This window comes from Rhinoderma darwinii, chromosome 9 (assembly GCF_050947455.1).
Source record: "Rhinoderma darwinii isolate aRhiDar2 chromosome 9, aRhiDar2.hap1, whole genome shotgun sequence".
NCBI classification, from domain to species: Eukaryota; Metazoa; Chordata; class Amphibia; order Anura; family Rhinodermatidae; genus Rhinoderma; species Rhinoderma darwinii.
Window position 1 is genome coordinate 84,752,051 of NC_134695.1, and position 22,457 is coordinate 84,774,507.

At 38.7% G+C, this 22,457-nt stretch overlaps 1 protein-coding gene across 2 annotated transcripts in view; it reads right to left on the bottom strand.

Moving 5' to 3' along the window:
- Positions 1–4,517: 4,517 nt before the first annotated feature.
- Positions 4,518–22,457, bottom strand: part of DPY19L3 (dpy-19 like C-mannosyltransferase 3) — a 44,101-nt gene continuing 26,161 nt past the window's right edge. For both annotated transcript variants that reach the window (XM_075838390.1, XM_075838388.1), the window contains exons 12-19: positions 21,974–22,132; positions 20,194–20,316; positions 18,905–19,016; positions 18,464–18,520; positions 16,600–16,682; positions 14,275–14,407; positions 6,896–7,054; positions 4,518–5,293 (exon numbers count right to left, since the gene is read on the bottom strand). In XM_075838390.1, the coding sequence (XP_075694505.1) occupies positions 5,123–5,293; positions 6,896–7,054; positions 14,275–14,407; positions 16,600–16,682; positions 18,464–18,520; positions 18,905–19,016; positions 20,194–20,316; positions 21,974–22,132 (997 nt within the window). In that variant the 3' untranslated portion in view covers positions 4,518–5,122. The remainder of the gene's footprint in view (positions 5,294–6,895; positions 7,055–14,274; positions 14,408–16,599; positions 16,683–18,463; positions 18,521–18,904; positions 19,017–20,193; positions 20,317–21,973; positions 22,133–22,457) is intronic.

A 22,457-nucleotide genomic window follows, 5' to 3' on the forward strand; every position in this document is an offset into this window, starting at 1 on the left:
GGTGACGTCTCAGATTCTAGTTCTTTTCTTCTCCCGGCCATGACCCATTTCTGAAGTTTTCCGCTCAGATGTCTTCAGCTTCTCACTTTTAAAACATTTCTGCACCTATTAAGAAAAGTTGAAATTCTCAACACCCCTTGCACCTCTAACTATAATAGCGCCATACACTGTGTCCCTGATTATAATAATACCATACACTGACACACACACACACACACACATAGTGCCCCATAGAGCCTCTGTAGATAGTCACCTACATAGAAGCTCCTGTAGATGGTGTCCCACATATGCACTCCAGAGCTGCAAGACAATAGTGCTAACCACTGAGCTTCCCCACATATAGCTTCCCCTATAGATAGTGCTCCACGTATAGCCCACCTCTGTAGACAGTGCCCTACATATAGCCACCCTGTTGCTAGTGCCCCACATGTAACCCACCCGTTTATAGTGTCCCACATATAGCCCACCCCTATAGAAAGTGCCCTAAAAAAATAGCTCCCCTGTAGATTGTGCCCCACATCCCCACATACAGACCACCCCTGTAGCTAGTGCACCACATATAGACCCCCCCCTGTATATAGTGGCCCACATATAGACGACCATCTGTAGATAGAGCGCCCACTATAGATAATGCCATGAACAGTTTTATGAGGAAAAACAAAAACACGTTACATACTCACATGATCCCATTCCCACGCTGTTCGCTGGCGATGTAGATCTGCTCTCTTCTGAGAGCGCTGAATGGTTGGGCCCGGTCATTTAGCGCTAATGCATGTATTTGGCTGTCGCTAGCATCGGGGCCCCCTCCAGTGCTAGCGACGCCTACAGGCATGAGAGGGCCTGTGTCGCCCGGCCCATACTTGTTGGAGGCTCTGCGGCGTGGGCCCCATAGTAGCGGCGCTACCACTGTAGCATTTTGATCAGTCATCCCATTTAGAAAAACTAACCATCCCATTGCATTTTAGTAGCTCCAATAAGCTATTAGGGGCATGTCTGACAACAAGCTTGCTGACTGTTTCGAACCAGCAGATGTAATTTATGTACACAGTGACTCCACCAGCAGAATAGTGAGTGCAGCTCTGGAGTAGAATACAGGATATAACTCCGGATCCGTACAGGATAAGTAATGTAATGTATGTACACAGTGACTCCACCAGCAGAATAGTGAGTGCAGCTCTGGAGTATAATACAGGACGACAGAATAAGTAATGTAAGTACACAGTGACTCCACGAGCAGAATAGTGAGTGCAGCTCTGGAGTATAATACAGGATGTAACTCTGGATAAGTAATGTAATGTATTTACAAAGATACTCACGTTTTTATGTGGGTTTATTATATATATATTTATATATAATGTTATGAAAAAACATTGAACCTGAATGATATGAGCTGCAACAACAGACACAACCCATGGTCAAGAATGGCACGTATACAACACCTTTAATCAATGTATAATAAGTTCTGAACCCTTAAAATATACTTGGTATTTCAATTTCTAACCATTTGAGATCTCTGCTTGTGTCAGTGAATGGCAAACGGTCTTGTTTACTTCCAGTGGCTGAGAACCTGTACAGACCTAGCCCTATTCACACAGCTGAGGGGTTGCTACAATGTATTGGTGTAAATAAGCACAGTCAGAGATCCCAGACTAAAATCTGTGCTGCTGCTGTGTTCAGTTCACACGGATGATTACCTACATTGATACATTTACACACAAGAAACAGAGTATAGAGCCAAGTATATATGAAAAGAATAACAAATTCTATTAAATACATATAAAAACATACATGTTAAAAAGGTGCATGAGTGGAGAGACTCTATATGATGTATACACAGGTAAATAGGATACACTGATATATTGTAGCAAGCCCTCAGCTGTGTGCTTAGGACTAGGTCATGTAAGCTTCTCAGCCTCTGGATGTAAACTATAATGTTCCCAGTCACTGACCGCAATCAGAGATTTTGAAACAAGCTCTATTAGAAAGTTGGCAAACTCTTCATTATATACTTAGGATATGTTCACGCTTAACAAAAAACGGCTGAAAATATGGAGCTAATCTGATTTTCATCTGTTTTTTACGGCCGTTTTTGGAGCTGTTTTTATATTGAGTCAATGAAAAACGGCTCCAAAAACGGCTCAAGAAGTGACATGCACTTTTTATAAGGCGGTTTTTTAAACGGCCGTTTTTTTTAAACGCCCCGTCGGAACGGTTCGCTGTTTTTTCCATTGAAATTAATGGGCAGATGTTTGGAGGCGTTCAGCCCCCCGCATTTTTTGCCGTTTTTCAGGGCGTTTACGGCTGTGTGAACATACCCTAAGGCTGGGTTCACACGAGCACATTAACGTCCGTAATGGACGGACGTATTTCGGGCGGAAGTCCCGGACCGAATTCAGTGCAGGGAGGCGGGCTCCTAGCATCATACTTATGTACGACGCTAGGAGTCCCTGCCTCTCTGCAGGACAACTGTCCCGTAGTGTAATCATGTTTTCAGTACAGGACAGTAGTTCCACGGAGAGGCAGGGACTCCTAGCGTCGTACATAAGTATGATGCTAGGAGCCCGGCTCCCTGCACTGAGTTCGGTCCGGGACTTCCGCCCGAAATACGTCCGTCCATTACGGACGTTAATGTGCTCGTGTGAACCCAGCCTAATACTGGTCGAGTGCTAAAAACTCAATACATGAGAACTAAAGCACGGTATGTTCAGTAGACACTTGTGACGTGTCGCTGGTTTCAAGCCAATCAATGAGCTGAATATTAGAGGAAGCCGGACCATGAATATCATTCCGAATCACTGGAAATCACTACACAACAGCTCGAAATGTAAAGATCAAGTTTTACCAACACAAAAAACAAAACATAAGACAATGATGTCACTACACGTGTCATAAAAAAACATGATACAAGATCTAAAATATTAATGACGACCAATGTGAACACGACTGCTGGGAGGTGCCCGTCATATATATACAGTAAAATTCCAATAATCCGGCACTTGTTTCTAAACAGAACTGAATGATATCTGGAAACTCCCGAGACCAGAACCAGAAGACTGAGCAGAGAAACCAAAGTCCTAGCAGCTTATTCTGTATTATTCTGGGTTGTTTTACAGGAGTCTCTACCCTTAGAAATAAACGTTATTCACTTTTCTGCGACTATCTAATAATCCAGAACATCTGAGGGCAGATCCGGTTCCATTAATGCCGGATTTAAGGAATTTTATTGTACTATATTTTTCTGACTATCCCACATTGCGTTGGACGAAACCGAACCTATATGCAGTGGCCAATGTGTTACCGGCAAAATCGTACGGTCCTCGTCCACTGGGAGCGTAACCCTACGAGGGCCCGTACAGGTGCAGATTTTGATCTAAAACTAGGAGCAGATCATAAAAAGGAGAGAACGTAGAGGACAGATCCTTTTTTTGCATCCACTTCTTGTTTTGGCTTAAAAAACCTGCACGTGTACGGCCGCGCCTTAGCCTGAATTTTTTAGTTAAATGAATTGTGCAAAATTATTGCTTAGGTTGGATCCACATGGGATGGAACTGCAGAGGATTACAATCTCAGCCATTTGGACAGATCTCACCCACGGGCTTCTGAACGTTTTCCGGATGAAAATCCGAGCAGCCAGCAGATTTTTAAAGCCACAGCATGCGAATTCTGTTCTGAATGTAGAAGGGGTTAAATCCGCATGTAACACGGAAAACCTGCAGTATTTCTGTCCCGTGTGAACGCAGCCTAAGGCTTCCAGTCTGAAGACTTTTTTTCTTCTTTCATCTAAACTTGGGTGCATTTTCTAGTACATTTAAAGGGGAAGTCCAGGATTTAAAAAAAAAAACAAAACATATCTGACCTGAGCTACATTGAAGTGAATGGGGCCGACCTGCTATACCACAACCAACCTGTGGTCAGGTGGGGGTGCTGTTTTTAGAAGAAGCCATGTTTTTCTAATCCTAGAACAACCCCTTTAATGCTAAGGTGTAAAAATGACAATGTTTCATTTTTGAAAGAGACACAAGTACTGTTATATTAATTCCAAATGTGGCTCTCCTCCTGCATCGGGATGATTTCTCCTGAACTAGATCAATTTTGCCCTTACTGAGAATTGCACTTTATATGAGCTGCCAAGAGGAGGGGGGAGGGGGGGGGGGGAAGGGAAATGGCAATGCTTCCGAGCATATTTTTTGCTCGCAAAAGTAGGTGTCATATTTCAAACCCAGTGTGACTTTGGGCAAAACTTATGGAGGTCCAGTTGCCCCAAAAGTTCTCGGCTGTCCGTCTTCCAGGCCGTAGCTGCCGCCGGCGCTGGTTATAATAACATGACCAAGAAGCGCTTCAGCTGTGGCCGCAGAGAGTCTTTGTTTTGCCCAGAGTCCACATTAAACTATTTTACTACAGCTCCTTATATCAGGAGAATGTAATATCTATAGGTGCAGCTTCCTATGGACCAGAACACGGGAGAGTTTCCATATTTCCCTGGAATTGCTCTTTAAACCTACAGTATGTGGCAGCTCTTCCGTCTAATCGTTTAATAATCCCGAATCAACACACAAAACATCACTGGCTACAACATTATATTATTTTAAGGGAGTTTTAGTCCTAAAGGAATTTGGTGATGGTCCTTGTTAGACTTTAACAAAATGAAGAATCCTCGTTAACATGAACATGGTCTGAACATCAGACATCCGGGTCAGCCGCAAACTCCAAAAAAAAAAAAAGAACACCAATAATTCACATTTTTTTCTTGACAAAAATAGGGATCATTGATCAGAGTCCCATCATTTGTGATACATCGGTCCCTTATATGCCACCACAGATAATACAGAAGTATTTGGCACATAATAATATAAAGAGTCTCACACTTCGGTGGTTAATGAGAGAACGTTGTTTCGTAAAAACTGAACCCTGTGCAAAAAATAAAACGGATAAAATGGCAGATTCCCAAGGAACAAGCGGACGGAGTCACCAAGATTAGTTCTCTGTCACAATACTGTGCGATCCGTGACTCCCCTCACTCAGAGTTCAAACACTATGCTATTAAAAACACGATAAAACAGACCAGAGCTGGTCGCGGAATTCTGACACGTCTTCGTGCGCGGCGCAGTCCGCCATCGCCCAGCTACTTCACCACAGCTTTCCGGGTTAGTCTGTAAACGTGGAAGGTTTTGTTCTTGAAGACCCTGGTGAAATATTTTGTGTAGGAAGGTGAATCTCTCTTTACTTCGTCGCAGAAACGTGGCGCAGGTGAAGGCTTTAAATCGGGGTCGTCGTATCCAGGGCCATCCATGATCTGTAGGAGGGGATGGGAAACGTGAGCTCTCACTTTACGGTCTATGATCATTTCTGCTGAGAACATCATAAGAGCGATGTCATCTATAATGAGATTCATGTTTATTTAAAGCAATATACTTTGTGTTTCAATTCCACTCTATATTCAAGATACCTGCTTGCTTTTAGTGAATGGCAACATTCTTATTTACATCCAGAGGACAAAACACCTGAACTAAGGGTCTATTCACACATCGTGGTTGTATTGCATTTTTTTGCATCATGTGAATAGACCCCACGGCCCAGTTTACACTTTTTTTTTTACACTGATTTTGACTAAGAAATGGTCGGAATCAACAGCAAAAAATAGGCGAAACCGCCTCCCATTGATTTCAATGGGACGCAGCGGCGGTTTTTTCCACTGTGATTTTTAGCCGCTCGCAGTAAAAAAAACAAAACACCGGCATGCTCTTTCTTGCTGCGGTTCCGCCTTTGAAATTAATGGGACGCAGCGGCATTTTTTTCCACTGCGGTTTTTAGCCGCCGCAGTAAAAAAAAAAAAAAATACCGGCATGCTCTTTTTTGCTGCGGTTTCGCTTTTGAAATTAATGGGAGGCAGCGATAGTGTTTTTCGCCCGCCGCCGAAAATCGCAGCAGGAATTTGCAGGAAGGTCAAAATCTACCTCAAAATTCCTGATGGAATTTTGAGGCAGATTTTTCTGCCTGCAAAAAAACGATGTGTGAACAGGACCTAATACTTCTCACAGCTGAGGGGTTGTTACAGTTGTATCCAGTCTAGACAATCCTCTGGGAGAAGACCACATCAGTAGCAGAAATTTTCACCTGTACTGATAGTTTGATCGATTGTATCAGCCTAGAGTCTAGTTTGTTAGGCTAATTTGGATTGTGAGTGGGACAGATCTTCAGCTACCGCATGTAATCAAGCATGTGTCCATTCACTCACAGCATGCAGAGATCTTGAAATTGGCAAGGAAACACAAAATGGCCATTGTAGAGCGCCTGCAAAACAAAACATTACTCCCATTGTCCAGATAAATCTGATATCTAGCTCCAGATACAGCAGCCTCCAGGACTCTGGGTCTTAGCAGCCTTCCTGTCTACCTAATAGAGAATCTTTGCAGCATATAAAGGGTTAATTTCTAAAGAAAATAAACGCATTACTGCAAAAAGAAAAAAAAGTCCTGTAACAATATCATTGCTTGTGGCTGTCGGCCAAGTCCTTGTAGTGAAGTCCTCAAACTGATTGACACACGTCAGCTGAATTCTCAAAGTCACATGAAAAGCCGCTCAAGGAGAACGTAAATATAAAGCTGGAGTTGAACAGGGACCATTCAAAGAACCCCGGATCAAATCCACATAAAAAGCCGAGCAGGACTTATAATAATCAAGAGAGATAAACTCAACTATTTCCCCCAGTTCTATAGAGAATGATTGGAGTGGTAGTTCGCACGTCTGACAACCACTTCAATCATACAGGGGACATGGGATACTCGTTGTCATGATAGCTGGGGTTCTAGATGTCGGACCCACAGTGATCAAACATTTATTACCCATCTTGTAGATAAATAATTTTTGTGGGACAACCCCGATACATTTGTCTTACATGTCCGTTATTAATATCCAGCAGATCTCGCAGACGGCATCCTCGGCCGTGTCTCCTTTCATAACATATACTGTCTTCTAGGATCACATAGTCTGTCCCAAAAGACCTCAGAATAGTGTGAACATCTTCTGGGGATGTCTTTGCATAAACCTGGTACACCTGTAATATGACACAATAAAATTAGAACGAATATATTTTGTTTACCAGCATTAACAACTATAATACTGCCCCCTATATACAGGAATATAACTACTATAATACTGCTCCTATATAAAAGAATATAACTACTATAATACTGCTCCCTATATACAAGAATATAACTACTATAATACTGCTCCTATATAAAAGAATATAACTACTATAATACTGCTCCCTATATACAAGAATATAACTACTATAATACTGCTCCTATATACAAGAATATAACTACTATAATACTGCCTCCTATATACAAGACTATAACTACTATAATACTGCCCCCTATATACAAGAATATAACTACTATAATACTGCTCCTATATACAAGAATATAACTACTATAATACTGCTCCTATATAAAAGAATATAACTACTATAATACTGCTCCCTATATACAAGAATATAACTACTATAATACTGACCCTATATACAAGAATATAACTACTATAATACTGCTCCTATATACAGGAATATAACTACTATAATACTGACCCTATATACAAGAATATAACTACTATAATACTGACCCTATATACAAGAATATAACTACTATAATACTGCTCCTATATAAAAGAATATAACTGCTATAATACTGCTCCTATATACAAGAATATAACTACTATAATACTGACCCTATATACAAGAATATAACTACTATAATACTGCTCCTATATACAGGAATATAACTACTATAATACTGACCCTATATACAAGAATATAACTACTATAATACTGACCCTATATACAAGAATATAACTACTATAATACTGCTCCTATATACAGGAATATAACTACTATAATACTGCCCACTATATACAAGAATATAACTACTATAATACTGCCCCCTATATACAAGAATATAACTACTATAATACTGCCCCCTATATACAAGAATATAACTACTATAATACTGCCCCCTATATACAGGAATATAACTACTATAATACTGCTCCTATATACAGGAATATAACTACTATAATACTGCCCCCTATATACAAGAATATAACTACTATAATACTGCCCCCTATATACAGGAATATAACTACTATAATACTGCCCCCTATATACAAGAATATAACTACTATAATACTGTACCCCTATATACAAGAATATAACTACTATAATACTGCCTCCTATATACAAGAATATAACTACTATAATACTCCCCCTATATACAAGAATATAACTACTATAATACTACCCCCTATATACAAGAATATAACTACTATAATACTACCCCCTATATACAAGAATATAACTACTATAATACTGCCCCTATATACAAGAATATAACTACTATAATACTGCCCCTATATACAAGAATATAACTACTATAATACTGTACCCCTATATACAAGAATATAACTACTATAATACTGTACCCCTATATACAAGAATATAACTACTATATTACTGCCCCTATATACAAGAATATAACTACTATAATACTGTACCCCTATATACAAGAATATAACTACTATAATACTGCTCCTATATACAAGAATATAACTACTATAATACTGCTCCTATATACAAGAATATAACTACTATAATACTGCTCCTATATACAAGAATATAACTACTATAATACTGCCCCCTATATACAAGAATATAACTACTATAATACTGCCTCCTATATACAAGAATATAACTACTATAATACTGCCTCCTATATACAAGAATATAACTACTATAATACTGCCCCCTATATACAATAATAGAACTACTATAATACTGCCCCTATATACAAGAATATAACTACTATAATACTGCCTCCTATATACAAGAATATAACTACTATAATACTGCCCCCTATATACAAGAATATAAGTACTATAATACTGCTCCCTATATACAAGAATATAACTACTATAATACTGTCCCCTATATACAAGAATATAACTACTATAATACTGCCTCCTATATACAAGAATATAACTACTATAATACTGCCCCCTATATACAAGAATATAACTACTATAATACTGCTCCTATATACAAGAATATAACTACTATATACTGCCCCTATATATAAGAATATAACTACTATAATACTGCCCCCTATATACAATAATAGAACTACTATAATACTGCCCCTATATACAAGAATATAACTACTATAATACTGCCTCCTATATACAAGAATATAACTACTATAATACTGCCTCCTATATACAAGAATATAACTACTATATACTGCCCCCTATATATAAGAATATAACTACTATAATACTGCTCCTATATACAAGAATATAACTACTATAATACTGCTCCTATATACAAGAATAGAACTACTATAATACTGCCCCCTATATACAAGAATAGAACTACTATAATACTGCCTCCTATATACAAGAATATAACTACTATAATACTGCCTCCTATATACAAGAATATAACTACTATAATACTGCCCCCTATATACAATAATAGAACTACTATAATACTGCCCCTATATACAAGAATATAACTACTATAATACTGCCCCCTATATACAAGAATATAACTACTATAATACTGCCCCCTATATACAAGAATATAAGTACTATAATACTGCTCCCTATATACAAGAATATAACTACTATAATACTGTCCCCTATATACAAGAATATAACTACTATAATACTGCCTCCTATATACAAGAATATAACTACTATAATACTGCCCCCTATATACAAGAATATAACTACTATAATACTGCTCCTATATACAAGAATATAACTACTATATACTGCCCCCTATATATAAGAATATAACTACTATAATACTGCCCCTATATACAAGAATATAACTACTATAATACTGCCCCTATATACAAGAATATAACTACTATAATACTGCCCCCTATATACAAGAATATAACTACTATAATACTGCTCCCTATATACAAGAATATAACTACTATAATACTGCCCTCTATATACAAGAATATAACTACTATAATACTGCCCCCTATATAGAAGAATATAACTACTATAATACTGCCTCCTATATACAAGAATATAACTACTATAATACTGCTCCCTATATACAAGAATATAACTACTATAATACTGCCCTCTATATACAAGAATATAACTACTATAATACTGCCCCCTATATACAAGAATATAACTACTATAATACTGCCTCCTATATACAAGAATATAACTACTATAATACTGCTCTCTATATACAAGAATATAACTACTATAATACTGCCTCCTATATACAAGAATATAACTACTATTATACTGCCCCCTATATACAAGAATAGAACAACTTTAATACTGCTCCTATATACAAGAATATAACTACTATAATACTGCCCCCTATATACAAGAATATAACTACTATAATACTGCCTCCTATATACAAGAATATAACTACTATAATACTGCCCCCTATATACAAGAATATAACTACTATAATACTGCCCCTATATACAAGAATATAACTACTATAATACTGCCCCTATACACAAGAATATAACTACTATAATACTGCTCCTATATACAAGAATATAACTACTATAATACTGCCCCCTATATACAATAATAGAACTACTATAATACTGCCCCTATATACAAGAATATAACTACTATAATACTGCCTCCTATATACAAGAATATAACTACTATATACTGCCCCCTATATATAAGAATATAACTACTATAATACTGCCCCTATATACAAGAATATAACTACTATTATACTGCCCCTATATACAAGAATATAACTACTATAATACTGCTCCTATATACAAGAATATAAGTACTATAATACTGCCCCTATATACAAGAATATAACTACTATAATACTGCTCCTATATACAAGAATATAAGTACTATAATACTGCCCCTATATACAAGAATATAACTACTATAATACTGCCTCCTATATACAAGAATATAACTACTATAATACTGCCCCCTATATACAATAATAGAACTACTATAATACTGCCCCTATATACAAGAATATAACTACTATAATACTGCCTCCTATATACAAGAATATAACTACTATAATACTGCCCCCTATATACAAGAATATAACTACTATAATACTGCTCCCTATATACAAGAATATAACTACTATAATACTGCCTCCTATATACAAGAATATAACTACTATATACTGCCCCCTATATATAAGAATATAACTACTATAATACTGCCCCTATATACAAGAATATAACTACTATAATACTGCCCCTATATACAAGAATATAACTACTATAATACTGCTCCCTATATACAAGAATATAACTACTATAATACTGCTCCTATATACAAGAATATAACTACTATAATACTGCCTCCTATATACAAGAATATAACTACTATAATACTGCTCCCTATATACAAGAATGTAACTACTATAATACTGCTCCCTATATACAAGAATATAACTACTATAATACTGCCCCCTATATACAAGAATAGAACTACTATAATACTGCCTCATATATACAAGAATATAACTGCTATAATACTGCCCCTATATACAAGAATATATCTACTATAATACTGCCCCCTATATACAAGAATATAACTACTATAATACTGCTCCTATATACAAGAATATAAGTACTATAATACTGCCCCTATATACAAGAATATAACTACTATAATACTGCTCGTATATACAAGAATATAACTACTATAATACTGCTCTCTATATACAAGTATATAACTGCTATAATACTGCCCCCTATATACAAGAATAGAACTACTATAATACTGCCCCCTATATACAAGAATATAACTACTATATACTGCCCCTATATACAAGAATATAACTACTATATACTGCCCCTATATACAAGAATATAACTACTATAATACTGCCCCTATATACAAGAAAATAACCACTATAATACTGCCCCTATATACAAGAAAATAACCACTATAATACTGCCCCTATATACAAGAATATATCTACTATAATACTGCCCCCTATATACAAGAATATAACTACTATAATACTGCCCCCTATATACAAGAATAGAACTACTATAATACTGCCCCCTATATACAAGAATATAACTACTATAATACTGCCCCTATATACAAGAAAATAACCACTATAATACTGCCCCTATATACAAGAAAATAACAACTATAATACTGCCCCCTATATACAAGAATATAACTACTATAATACTACCCCCTATATACAAGCATATAACTACTATAATACTGCCCCCTATATACAAGAATATAACTACTATAATACTACCCCCTATATACAAGCATATAACTACTATAATACTGCCCCTATATACAAGAATATAACTACTATAATACTGCCTCCTATATACAAGAATATAACTACTATAATACTGCCCCCTATATACAAGAATATAACTACTATAATACTGCCCCCTATATACAAGAATATAACTACTATAATACTGCTCCTATATACAAGAATATAACTACTATAATACTGCCTCCTATATACAAGAATATAACTACTATAATACTGCTCCCTATATACAAGAATGTAACTACTATAATACTGCTCCCTATATACAAGAATATAACTACTATAATACTGCCCCCTATATACAAGAATAGAACTACTATAATACTGCCTCATATATACAAGAATATAACTGCTATAATACTGCCCCTATATACAAGAATATATCTACTATAATACTGCCCCCTATATACAAGAATATAACTACTATAATACTGCTCCTATATACAAGAATATAACTACTATAATACTGCCTCCTATATACAAGAATATAACTACTATAATACTGCTCCCTATATACAAGAATGTAACTACTATAATACTGCTCCCTATATACAAGAATATAACTACTATAATACTGCCCCCTATATACAAGAATAGAACTACTATAATACTGCCCCCTATATACAAGAATAGAACTACTATAATACTGCCTCCTATATACAAGAATATAACTACTATAATACTGCCCCCTATATACAGGAATATAACTACTATAATACTGCCTCCTATATACAAGAATATAACTGCTATAATACTGCCCCTATATACAAGAATATTACTATAATACTGCCTCCTATATACAAGAATATAACTACTATAATACTGCCTCCTATAGACAAGAATATAACTACTATAATACTGCCTCCTATATACAAGAATATAACTACTATAATACTGCCCCTATATACAAGAATATAACTACTATAATACTGCCTCCTATATACAAGAATATAACTGCTATAATACTGCCCCTATATACAAGAATATAACTACTATAATACTGCCCCTATATACAAGAATATAACTACTATAATACTGCCCCCTATATACAAGAATATAACTACTATAATACTGCTCCTATATACAAGAATATAACTACTATAATACTGCTCCTATATACAAGAATATAACTACTATAATACTGCCTCCTATATACAAGAATATAACTACTATAATACTGCCCCCTATATACAAGAATATAACTACTATAATACTGTCCCCTATATACAAGAATATAACTACTATAATACTGCCCCCTATATACAAGAATATAACTACTATAATACTGCCCCTATATACAAGAATATAACTACTATAATACTGCCTCCTATATACAAGAATATAACTGCTATAATACTGCCCCTATATACAAGAATATAACTACTATAATACTGCCCCTATATACAAGAATATAACTACTATAATACTGCCCCCTCTATACAAGAATATAACTACTATAATACTGCCTCCTATATACAAGAATATAACTACTATAATACTGTCACTATATACAAGAATATAACTACTATAATACTGCCACCTATATACAAGAATATAACTACTATAATACTGCTCCTATATACAAGAATATAACTACTATAATACTGCTCATATATACAAGACTATAACTACTATAATACTGCTCCTATATACAAGAATATAACTACTATAATACTGCCCCCTCTATACAAGAATATGACTACTATAATACTGCTCCTATATACAAGAATATAACTACTATAATACTGCTCCTATATACAAGAATATAATTACTATAATACTGCTCCTATATACAAGAATATAACTACTATAATACTGCTCCTATATACAAGAATATAACTACTATAATACTGCCCCCTATATACAAGAATATAACTACTATAATACTGCTCCTATATACAAGAATATAACTACTATAATACTTATACCTGTTGTGTTCTTTCCCTCAGGACTTTGTCTTCGTAATGGGGGTGGTTGGTCAGTATTCTCCCTGTACACAGTTTCACCCCTGCCAGCAGTTGCATGCTCCCAGCAAACACTGCGTGTTTGGGGGTATTTGACCTACACAACAGATAAATAAAACGTAATAAAGCCACTGTTGTTATTTATTTAATAAACAGGACAGGAATGGGACGGGTCCTCCATGGGATGTTTTCTGCTCTGATTATCTGAGCCCATGCCCTCAATTACCTCCATATACCCTCATAGGACATCTAGAAAGGGACGGTCAAGTAGAGAACCCCTTTAAGCTCATTAGATAAAGTGACTACTATACAATGGATTTAGAATTCCCCTGATTTTTTTTTTTTAACCTGCAAGTCACACATTTCTACTGGGAGATGTCACCGCCTTTGGCTCTAATCCAAGTGTACACCATTATAGTGCGGCGGTGACGATATCCTGATAAACGAACGTTTCCGTAATTTTCCTCTGTTCTGCGGGTTACACTTTACAAAGCCCTGCAGATATTTTGCCGTCTCAGCTCTTCTCCTTCAGGATGCCGATGATATAGTCGACGTATTACGGTTCTGTTTGAATTATATCTGTTCCAACATAAACTGCTCTCCGGAGACAAAAAAATGCATAAAGTATAAGCCGGCGTTAAATAAGATGATGGCCTTAAACATCTTGTCACCAGAACAGTTTATCATAAAAAAAAATATCAATAGTTATTTCAGAAATCGCCGAGAACGGCTTTTTTTCGCTTTCAAGGACTCGGCATCCTCTGGCGAGGGGCCGAAAGATTAACATAAAGCAGATGTGATATTATTTAATCAGGGAGAGAGATCACAAACCGGGGACTGCACACAAGTGAGCGCCATCATGGAACAGGCAGGAGGCGAAATATAACGAGCTGCTAATAAGATGACTTGTGTCTTAGGTGGCGGCACTTGAAAAGCTACGAATGACCGCCATTGTAACGCTTACCTGCTAATTAATTCCTTTAGTGTTGGCAATGTGACTCCAGTTCAGCTGTGTTAACTATAAAGTCTAAAAATCCACCTGCTATCTGATCATAGCTGCTATCCGGTCCCTAGAACATGCTTTACACTGCAGCTTTGCTTGTAGAAAAAGACGTCTGTCTGCACACGGTGAACTTATTTTTTATTACAATACAAATGGAATAATTTTAAACTGCAAGCAACTAAACCACAAGTGAAAAACAAAGATTAACAGCAGCCGGTCACACATCGTCTGAGTCAAATACAGCGCCTTGCCAAGTGTTCACCCCTTTTTCCCCTTGGGGTGTTTCCTGTTTTGTTGCATTACAACCTTGAATTAAAATGGATTTTTGGGGTTTTTCTACCACTCCGGAGGTGCAAAATATTTTTATGACACAAACAATAAGAACAGAGAACTTTAATGTGCATAAGTATTCACCCCCTAAAAATGCAATATTTTGTGGTGCCCCCTGTTGCTGTAACTCCAGATGTCAGTCTATTGGGGTAGGTCTCTATTCCATACGCAAGTCTCTCGGGGTAGGTCTCTATTCCATACGCAAGTCTCTCGGGGTAGGTCTCTATTCCAGACCCAAGTCTCTCGGGGTAGGTCTCTATTCCAGACCCAAGTCTCTCGGGGTAGGTCTCTATTCCAGACCCAAGTCTCTCGGGGTAGGTCTCTATTCCAGACCCAAGTCTCTCGGGGTATTTCTCTATTCCAGACCCAAGTCTCTCGGGGTATTTCTCTATTCCAGACCCAAGTCTCTCGGGGTAGGTCTCTATTCCAGACCCAAGTCTCTCGGGGTAGGTCTCTATTCCAGACCCAAGTCTCTCGGGGTAGGTCTCTATTCCAGACCCAAGTCTCTCGGGGTAGGTCTCTATTCCAGACCCAAGTCTCTCGGGGTAGGTCTCTATTCCAGACACAAGTCTCTCGGGGTAGCTCTCTATTCCAGACCCAAGCCTCTCGGGGTAGGTCTCTATTCCAGACGCAAGTCTCTCGGGTTAGGTCTCTATTCCAGACGCAAGTCTCTCGGGGTAGGTCTCTATTCCAGACGCAAGTCTCTCGGGGTAGGTCTCTATTCCAGACGCAAGTCTCTCGGGTTAGGTCTCTATTCCAGATGTAAGTCTCTCGGGGTAGGTCTCTATTCCAGACGTAAGTCTTTTGGGGTACGTGTTACAGGACCGGTCACCTATATACGCTTTGTAGTCGCCATAGTCAGTAAGAAATATCTGCGCAGCGCTGCTACCTCATCTGTGATATGTACAGGGATTATCACATTTAGATTAGACAGACATGAAAAGGTTTGCGCTTACTTTATCCAGTTCATTAGCTGCACTGTATCCGGGTCATAGAATTCCCGCAGCTCCGAGATCTCCTCAGTGATCCTTGGCAAGAACTAAAAACACAGAAAAAACTTAGGACATATGGAACAGGCATCAAAGCAGGTCCACAATGCTTAGGATAAGACATCAATATCTGATCCTTGGGGATCCAACTCCTGGCACCCCCGCCGATCAGAAACGCCTGTTATCGATCACATCTAAGTTATGAACTGGATCCTGCGTGGACCCGCTGGCCCGACAGATTCAGGTTTTAGCGAAGGATGCAGCTTCTATATATCCAGGATACATAGAAGCTGTATCTGAAAAAGTCGAAATAATTTTTGATAAAAGTAAATTACAAAGTTGCACAAAACACTCGAATACACTGTTTTAGTAAAAGAAAAAAAAAAACTTCTTCAAAAGGTGTACAATATCCTTTAACTGCGTGTTCGGGCTACATGTGATACCAGGTGTGTGTTAGGCCTCAGTCTAAAATATTAAGTTATATAAATATAAGAATCCACCAGAAGAAATTATTTGTACCATTTTCCTCAGCTGCCAACCTCCCCTAATGACCTGGATAGGAACCTCGCTTAGGAGAAGCAACAAGCCATAGAGAACTCGACAAGTATAAGGCTGGGTTCACACTACCTATTTTCAGGCGTTTTACGCCTCGAATTACGCCTGAAAAGACGGCTTCAATACGTCGGCAAACATCTGCCCATTGCTTTCAATGGGTTTGCCGATGTACTGTGCCGACGACCTTTAATTTTACGCGTCGCTGTCAAAAGACGATGCGTAAAATGACTACCTCGGCAAAGAAGTGCAGGACACTTCTTGGGGCGTAATTTGAGCCGTTTTTCATTGACTTCAATGAAGAACAGCTCCAAATTACGGCCGTAATTGACGCCTCGCATAACGCGAGTACGAGCAATTACGTCTGAAATGCAGGAGCTGTTTTCTCCTGAAAACAGCTCCGTAATTTTAGACGTAATGGTCGTTATCGTGTGCACATACCCTAATTTGGAGCTGTTCTTCATTGGATTCAATGAAAAACGGCTCAAATTCCTCCCCAAGAAGTGTCCTGCACTTCTTTGCCAAGGCAGTCATTTTACGCGTCGTCTTCTGACAGCGACGCGTAAAATTAAAGGTCGTCGGCACAGTACATCGGCAAACCCATTGAAAGCAATGGGCAGATGTTTGCCGACGTATTGAAGCCGTCTTTTCAGGCGTAATTCGAGGCATAAAACGCCTGAAAATAGGTCGTGTGAACCCAGCCTAAGGCTGTATACATGATGCACAGTTTTATGAAAACCGCACAACAATCTGTCCATGCTGCAGTTGTGGATTTGTTGCCTCTCCGTCACGTTTCCCCATTGCTTAGTTTTGCTAGAACAATTTCCTTTATAAAACCATGACTACAGCTGTAGCAAAACCGCAGAAAAGCAGCATGTATTTCTTCCTATAGATTTTAAAGCAAGCTAAATGATGAATTCACTTGTCCTTTATGTTCTAATATATTTAGTATTTATCATGAAAAGATTATAAACCAATGCAAAAGAAACCGCATGAAACCCCCTCTCACTAAAAAAAAATAAAAAAATAGACTACCTCATGTGAAGCCATGTTGAGTCTGCGCCCTAATCCTGACAGAATCCACTAGCATACTGCCGGCAATGAATGTGAATGTAGTATTTTATACCCCATTCACATGCCTCGGAAAAAAACTTTGCAGAGTGATGTATGTGCTGCAGATTTCCCTAGGGCAAATCCATACCATGTGGACGTACCAATAATGTCATAATTAAAATGCAGATATATTTTTCATGTCGCACATAAATAAATACTTTCTTACCTTGAATATCACAGCAATTACCACCAATATAGATGCAGAATATCGAAGAGAATTGGTCTGGAAAATAAAGAATTCTTGTAAATCAATTGTCTCCCACCTACAGCTCTCCAGCTGCTGCTAGACTACAACTCCCAGCATGACATAACAGATTGCTAGATAGCTGTAGAGCCACAGGTAGGAGAGCACTGGGGTAAATGCAGAACTTTCACTTGTAATCATTGAAGTATGGCCCCGTGCTGCCATCTAGTGCGCAGAAGTGGAATCACAACAAATATGAATTGATTTAGTATAAATTTTCTACCTGGGAACCTACCGGTAACTTTTTTTTATTTTCAGTGTTAGAAAAAGCATCTGATTAGAACAATACTTAAATCATGTAACTTGTTAAACATTCCCTGCTTTTTTTAAGAGAATATAATTCTGTATATTCAATGTACTAACCCTCTGCAGTGTGTACAGACGCAACAGTCTAAGTATAGCTCCCCAAACGTCCATACTGGCAAGTCCAAAAGAAGCAAGGACGCACATGTGGGACGTCCAGAGATATTTCATTCTGCAACAAAGCATCAATGTTATTTTTGGGTCACTGGTAAGATACAACGAGGAACACAATGGAGTAAGTAAAACTAGAAAGAAAAGCTCACAACAAATAATCCGATTGCACCTCTCATTCTTGCATGGGCCCTTTTAAAAATGGAAGCAGCACCTTGATTGGTTGCTCTGGACAACTTTAGGGTATGTGCATACACACTAATTACGTCCGTAATTGACGGACGTATTTCGGCCACAAGTCCCGGACCGAACACAGTGCAGGGAGCCGGGCTCCTAGCATCATACTTATGTACGATGCTAGGAGTCCCTGCCTCGCTGCAGGACAACTGTCCCGTACTGTAATCATGTTTTCAGTACGGGACAGTAGTTCCACGGAGAGGCAGGGACTCCTAGCATCGTACATAACTATGATGCTAAGAACCCGGCTCCCTGCACTGTGTTCGGTCCGGTACTTGCGGCCGAAATACGTCCATCAATTACGGACGTAATTAGTGTGTGTGCACATACCCTTATACTAAAGCCGGGTTCACATGAGTCGAATATGCTGCGTAAAACTATGCAGTGGATCCGACCTAGAACCACCGCGCGTTCTGTTCTAAATACCGCACCACATTGTGGTGCAGTTTTTCGGGAGAAATTTCCGCTGCGGAAAGCAGCGCTAGAAAAAAAACCAAAAAAACCTTTCATACGTACCATGGTGACGCATCCCTCTGACCTCCTGCAGTCCAAACTCCTGGGGTGACGTTTCATTCCATGTGACCGCTGCAACAGTCACATGGGATGAAGTGTCATCCCTGGAGGCCGGGCTGGACGCAGGAGCAGAGAGTTCTGGGTAAGATGAGATTTTCACTGCAAAAACTGCAACATCTGCTATTTGTTGAGGGTTTTACCTCCCAAATAGGGAAATCCCGCAACAGAAAACCAGTGTTTCCGCGGCATAAATTGACATGCTGCGGATTAAAAAACGCACCGCAGGTGAATTTATGAACGTTTTTTTCGGCAGGTTTTTCATGCAGCGTTTGGATGAGATTTGAACACTTTGCTGATACTATAATACGCTGCAGATTTTCCGCACTGAAATCCAATGCGTAAAAAACGCAGTGTTTACGCTACGTGTGAACCCGGCCTAATACTTTATACTAGAACCCAGTATACGTGTGTCTGCAGTGTAGGTTTACCTATTAGTGCTGAGGGCCAGGCATCCAAACAGAAGGCTGTGCACTAGGTTGTAGGCAACGTCTGCCCTCACTAAACACGTCTTCTGTTCATGTGGATTCGTCTTTTTCGAAGTTGAAGGATTACTGGAAATCAAACAAAAATGTTGGTGAAGAGACTGAAGTAGTTTGCATCTTAATTACAGTTATTTACACCTGAGAACGAATCCAAAATTCTTCCATTCATCTGATGTAAAGGAGAAAGAAACAAATCCCACTCCGGCAGACATTTCCAACTAGAAGGCAGAGCTGTGTGATGAGTCCCTGTACTACTAACCCGTATAACAGAGCCGCAGGAGTGATGCCCCTGTATGGCGGCAAGGGGTAGAATCTGGTGCCATTTGTATTATAAATGGCACATGGTAGCTAGGGGGCCTCTTATGGATTTTGTGTTAGGGCCTGTTCACATCACCGTTCGCTTCCCGTTCCGGGGTTCCGTCTGAGGTTTCCGTCGGGTGAACCCCGCAACGGAAAGTGAAACCACAGCTTCCGTTTCAGTCACCATTGGAATCAATGGTGACTGAAACATTGCTAATGGTTTCCGGTTTTCCGACGGAATCAATAGCGGAGTCGACTGCTCTATTGATTCCGTCGGGAAACCGGAAACCTGCCGGAATGGTGACAAACGGAAACCATTAGCGATGTTTCCGTCACGATTGATATCAATGGTGACTGAAACGGAAGCTGTGGTTTCACTTTCCGTTGCGGGGTTCACCCGACGGAACCCCGGAACGGAAAGCGAACGGTGATGTGAACAGGCCCTTAGGCTGTCCTTTACATGGATCTCTTATAGAGAAACAAAAGAAAAGTTTATTTTTTAATCTGGTCCTATTCATTTTAATAAAATCTATGCAGCAAGGCTTCCATACTGAATACTGAAGCTTTAAAGACACAGCGAGCTGCACAGTGAAGAAATAACAGAAGGTCCAGCTGCCATATCTATGGAAAGATGCTAACTCTGCTGATTATATTGAGGTATAGAAGGAGCTACGGCCCCTGTGGATAATTACATTTAGGTCTTCTAACTGGGAGTTACACTTTAAACCAAGATCATGAAGCAGGACAATCATAAGATCACAATACGTGAAACATGGTAGGCCACGTTCCCACAACAGAATTCTGTCCGTAAATTCCGCAGCGTTTACAGCAGCAGCAAAGTGGATGAGATTTTGAAAATCTCACGCCCACACTGCGGAAAAAAAACGCAGCGAAAAAGGTAATTCACCTGTGGTGTGGAATTTACATCCACAGCATGTCAATTTATGCTGAGTTTTTGTTGCAGATCTTCACCGCAAAAGATAGCCAAGTGTCGCGACTCTTGTGGTGGAATTGCAGCGATTCGGCCGCAAAAATCACAATTCCGCAACGAAAATCGCAACTAAAAATAAATAAATTTGTACTTTCCCAGGACTCTCTGCTTCCTCCTCTATTCCGGCCTCCTGGGATGACGTTTCATCCCATGTGACCTCTGCAGCGTCACCCAGGGAGGCCGGACAGGGACGGCAAAGGAGGGACGCGTCACCATGACAACAGCCGCAGTAAGTATAAAGGTCTTTTGGTTTTTTTCTACGCTGCTTTCGGCAGCGGAAATTTGGGCGGAAAACCACACCACAACGCGGATGCCAGGTCATATATGCTGCATAGTTTTTACACAGCGTATGTGACCTGTGGGAGCCTGGTCGTATAATTACATCAGCCACCATTAAATAATAATAATAATGAATGAAAAAAGAACATAAATTACCTGAGGTTGTTAAACACAGTGACGGCAGTTGCAATGACTAAGAAGAGGAAAATGAGAACATAAGGGTAAAGGAGAAAAGAATCGGAGAGTCTCCCAAACGTGTCCAATGGTAGAAGCTGGAACGACTCCTCACAAATGTAAAGGTTGGCATCGAAGTCCCTACAAGGAAGTAATAGGCAGGATTAGTCAGTGCGGGTAGAAACGTGTACAGGGGCAGCAAAACATGGCCGAATGTGACGTCCTGAGGTCTAAAGTACAGCAAAACGGTCTGCTCTGTGTGGCTGCTGCGCTACAGGATGCTGCATGCTGTGTAGACGACAGGATAGCGCGAACACTACGGCTGCAATATCATCGCCATTTTTTAATTCATGATAATAGATCAATATTTTCAGGGATCATTACACATTCATGAAGTCTTTAGGTCTATTAGATTTCTGGAGAATCTACTGATGAGCAACAACGACTGCCAGAAGTTTAAAACAAA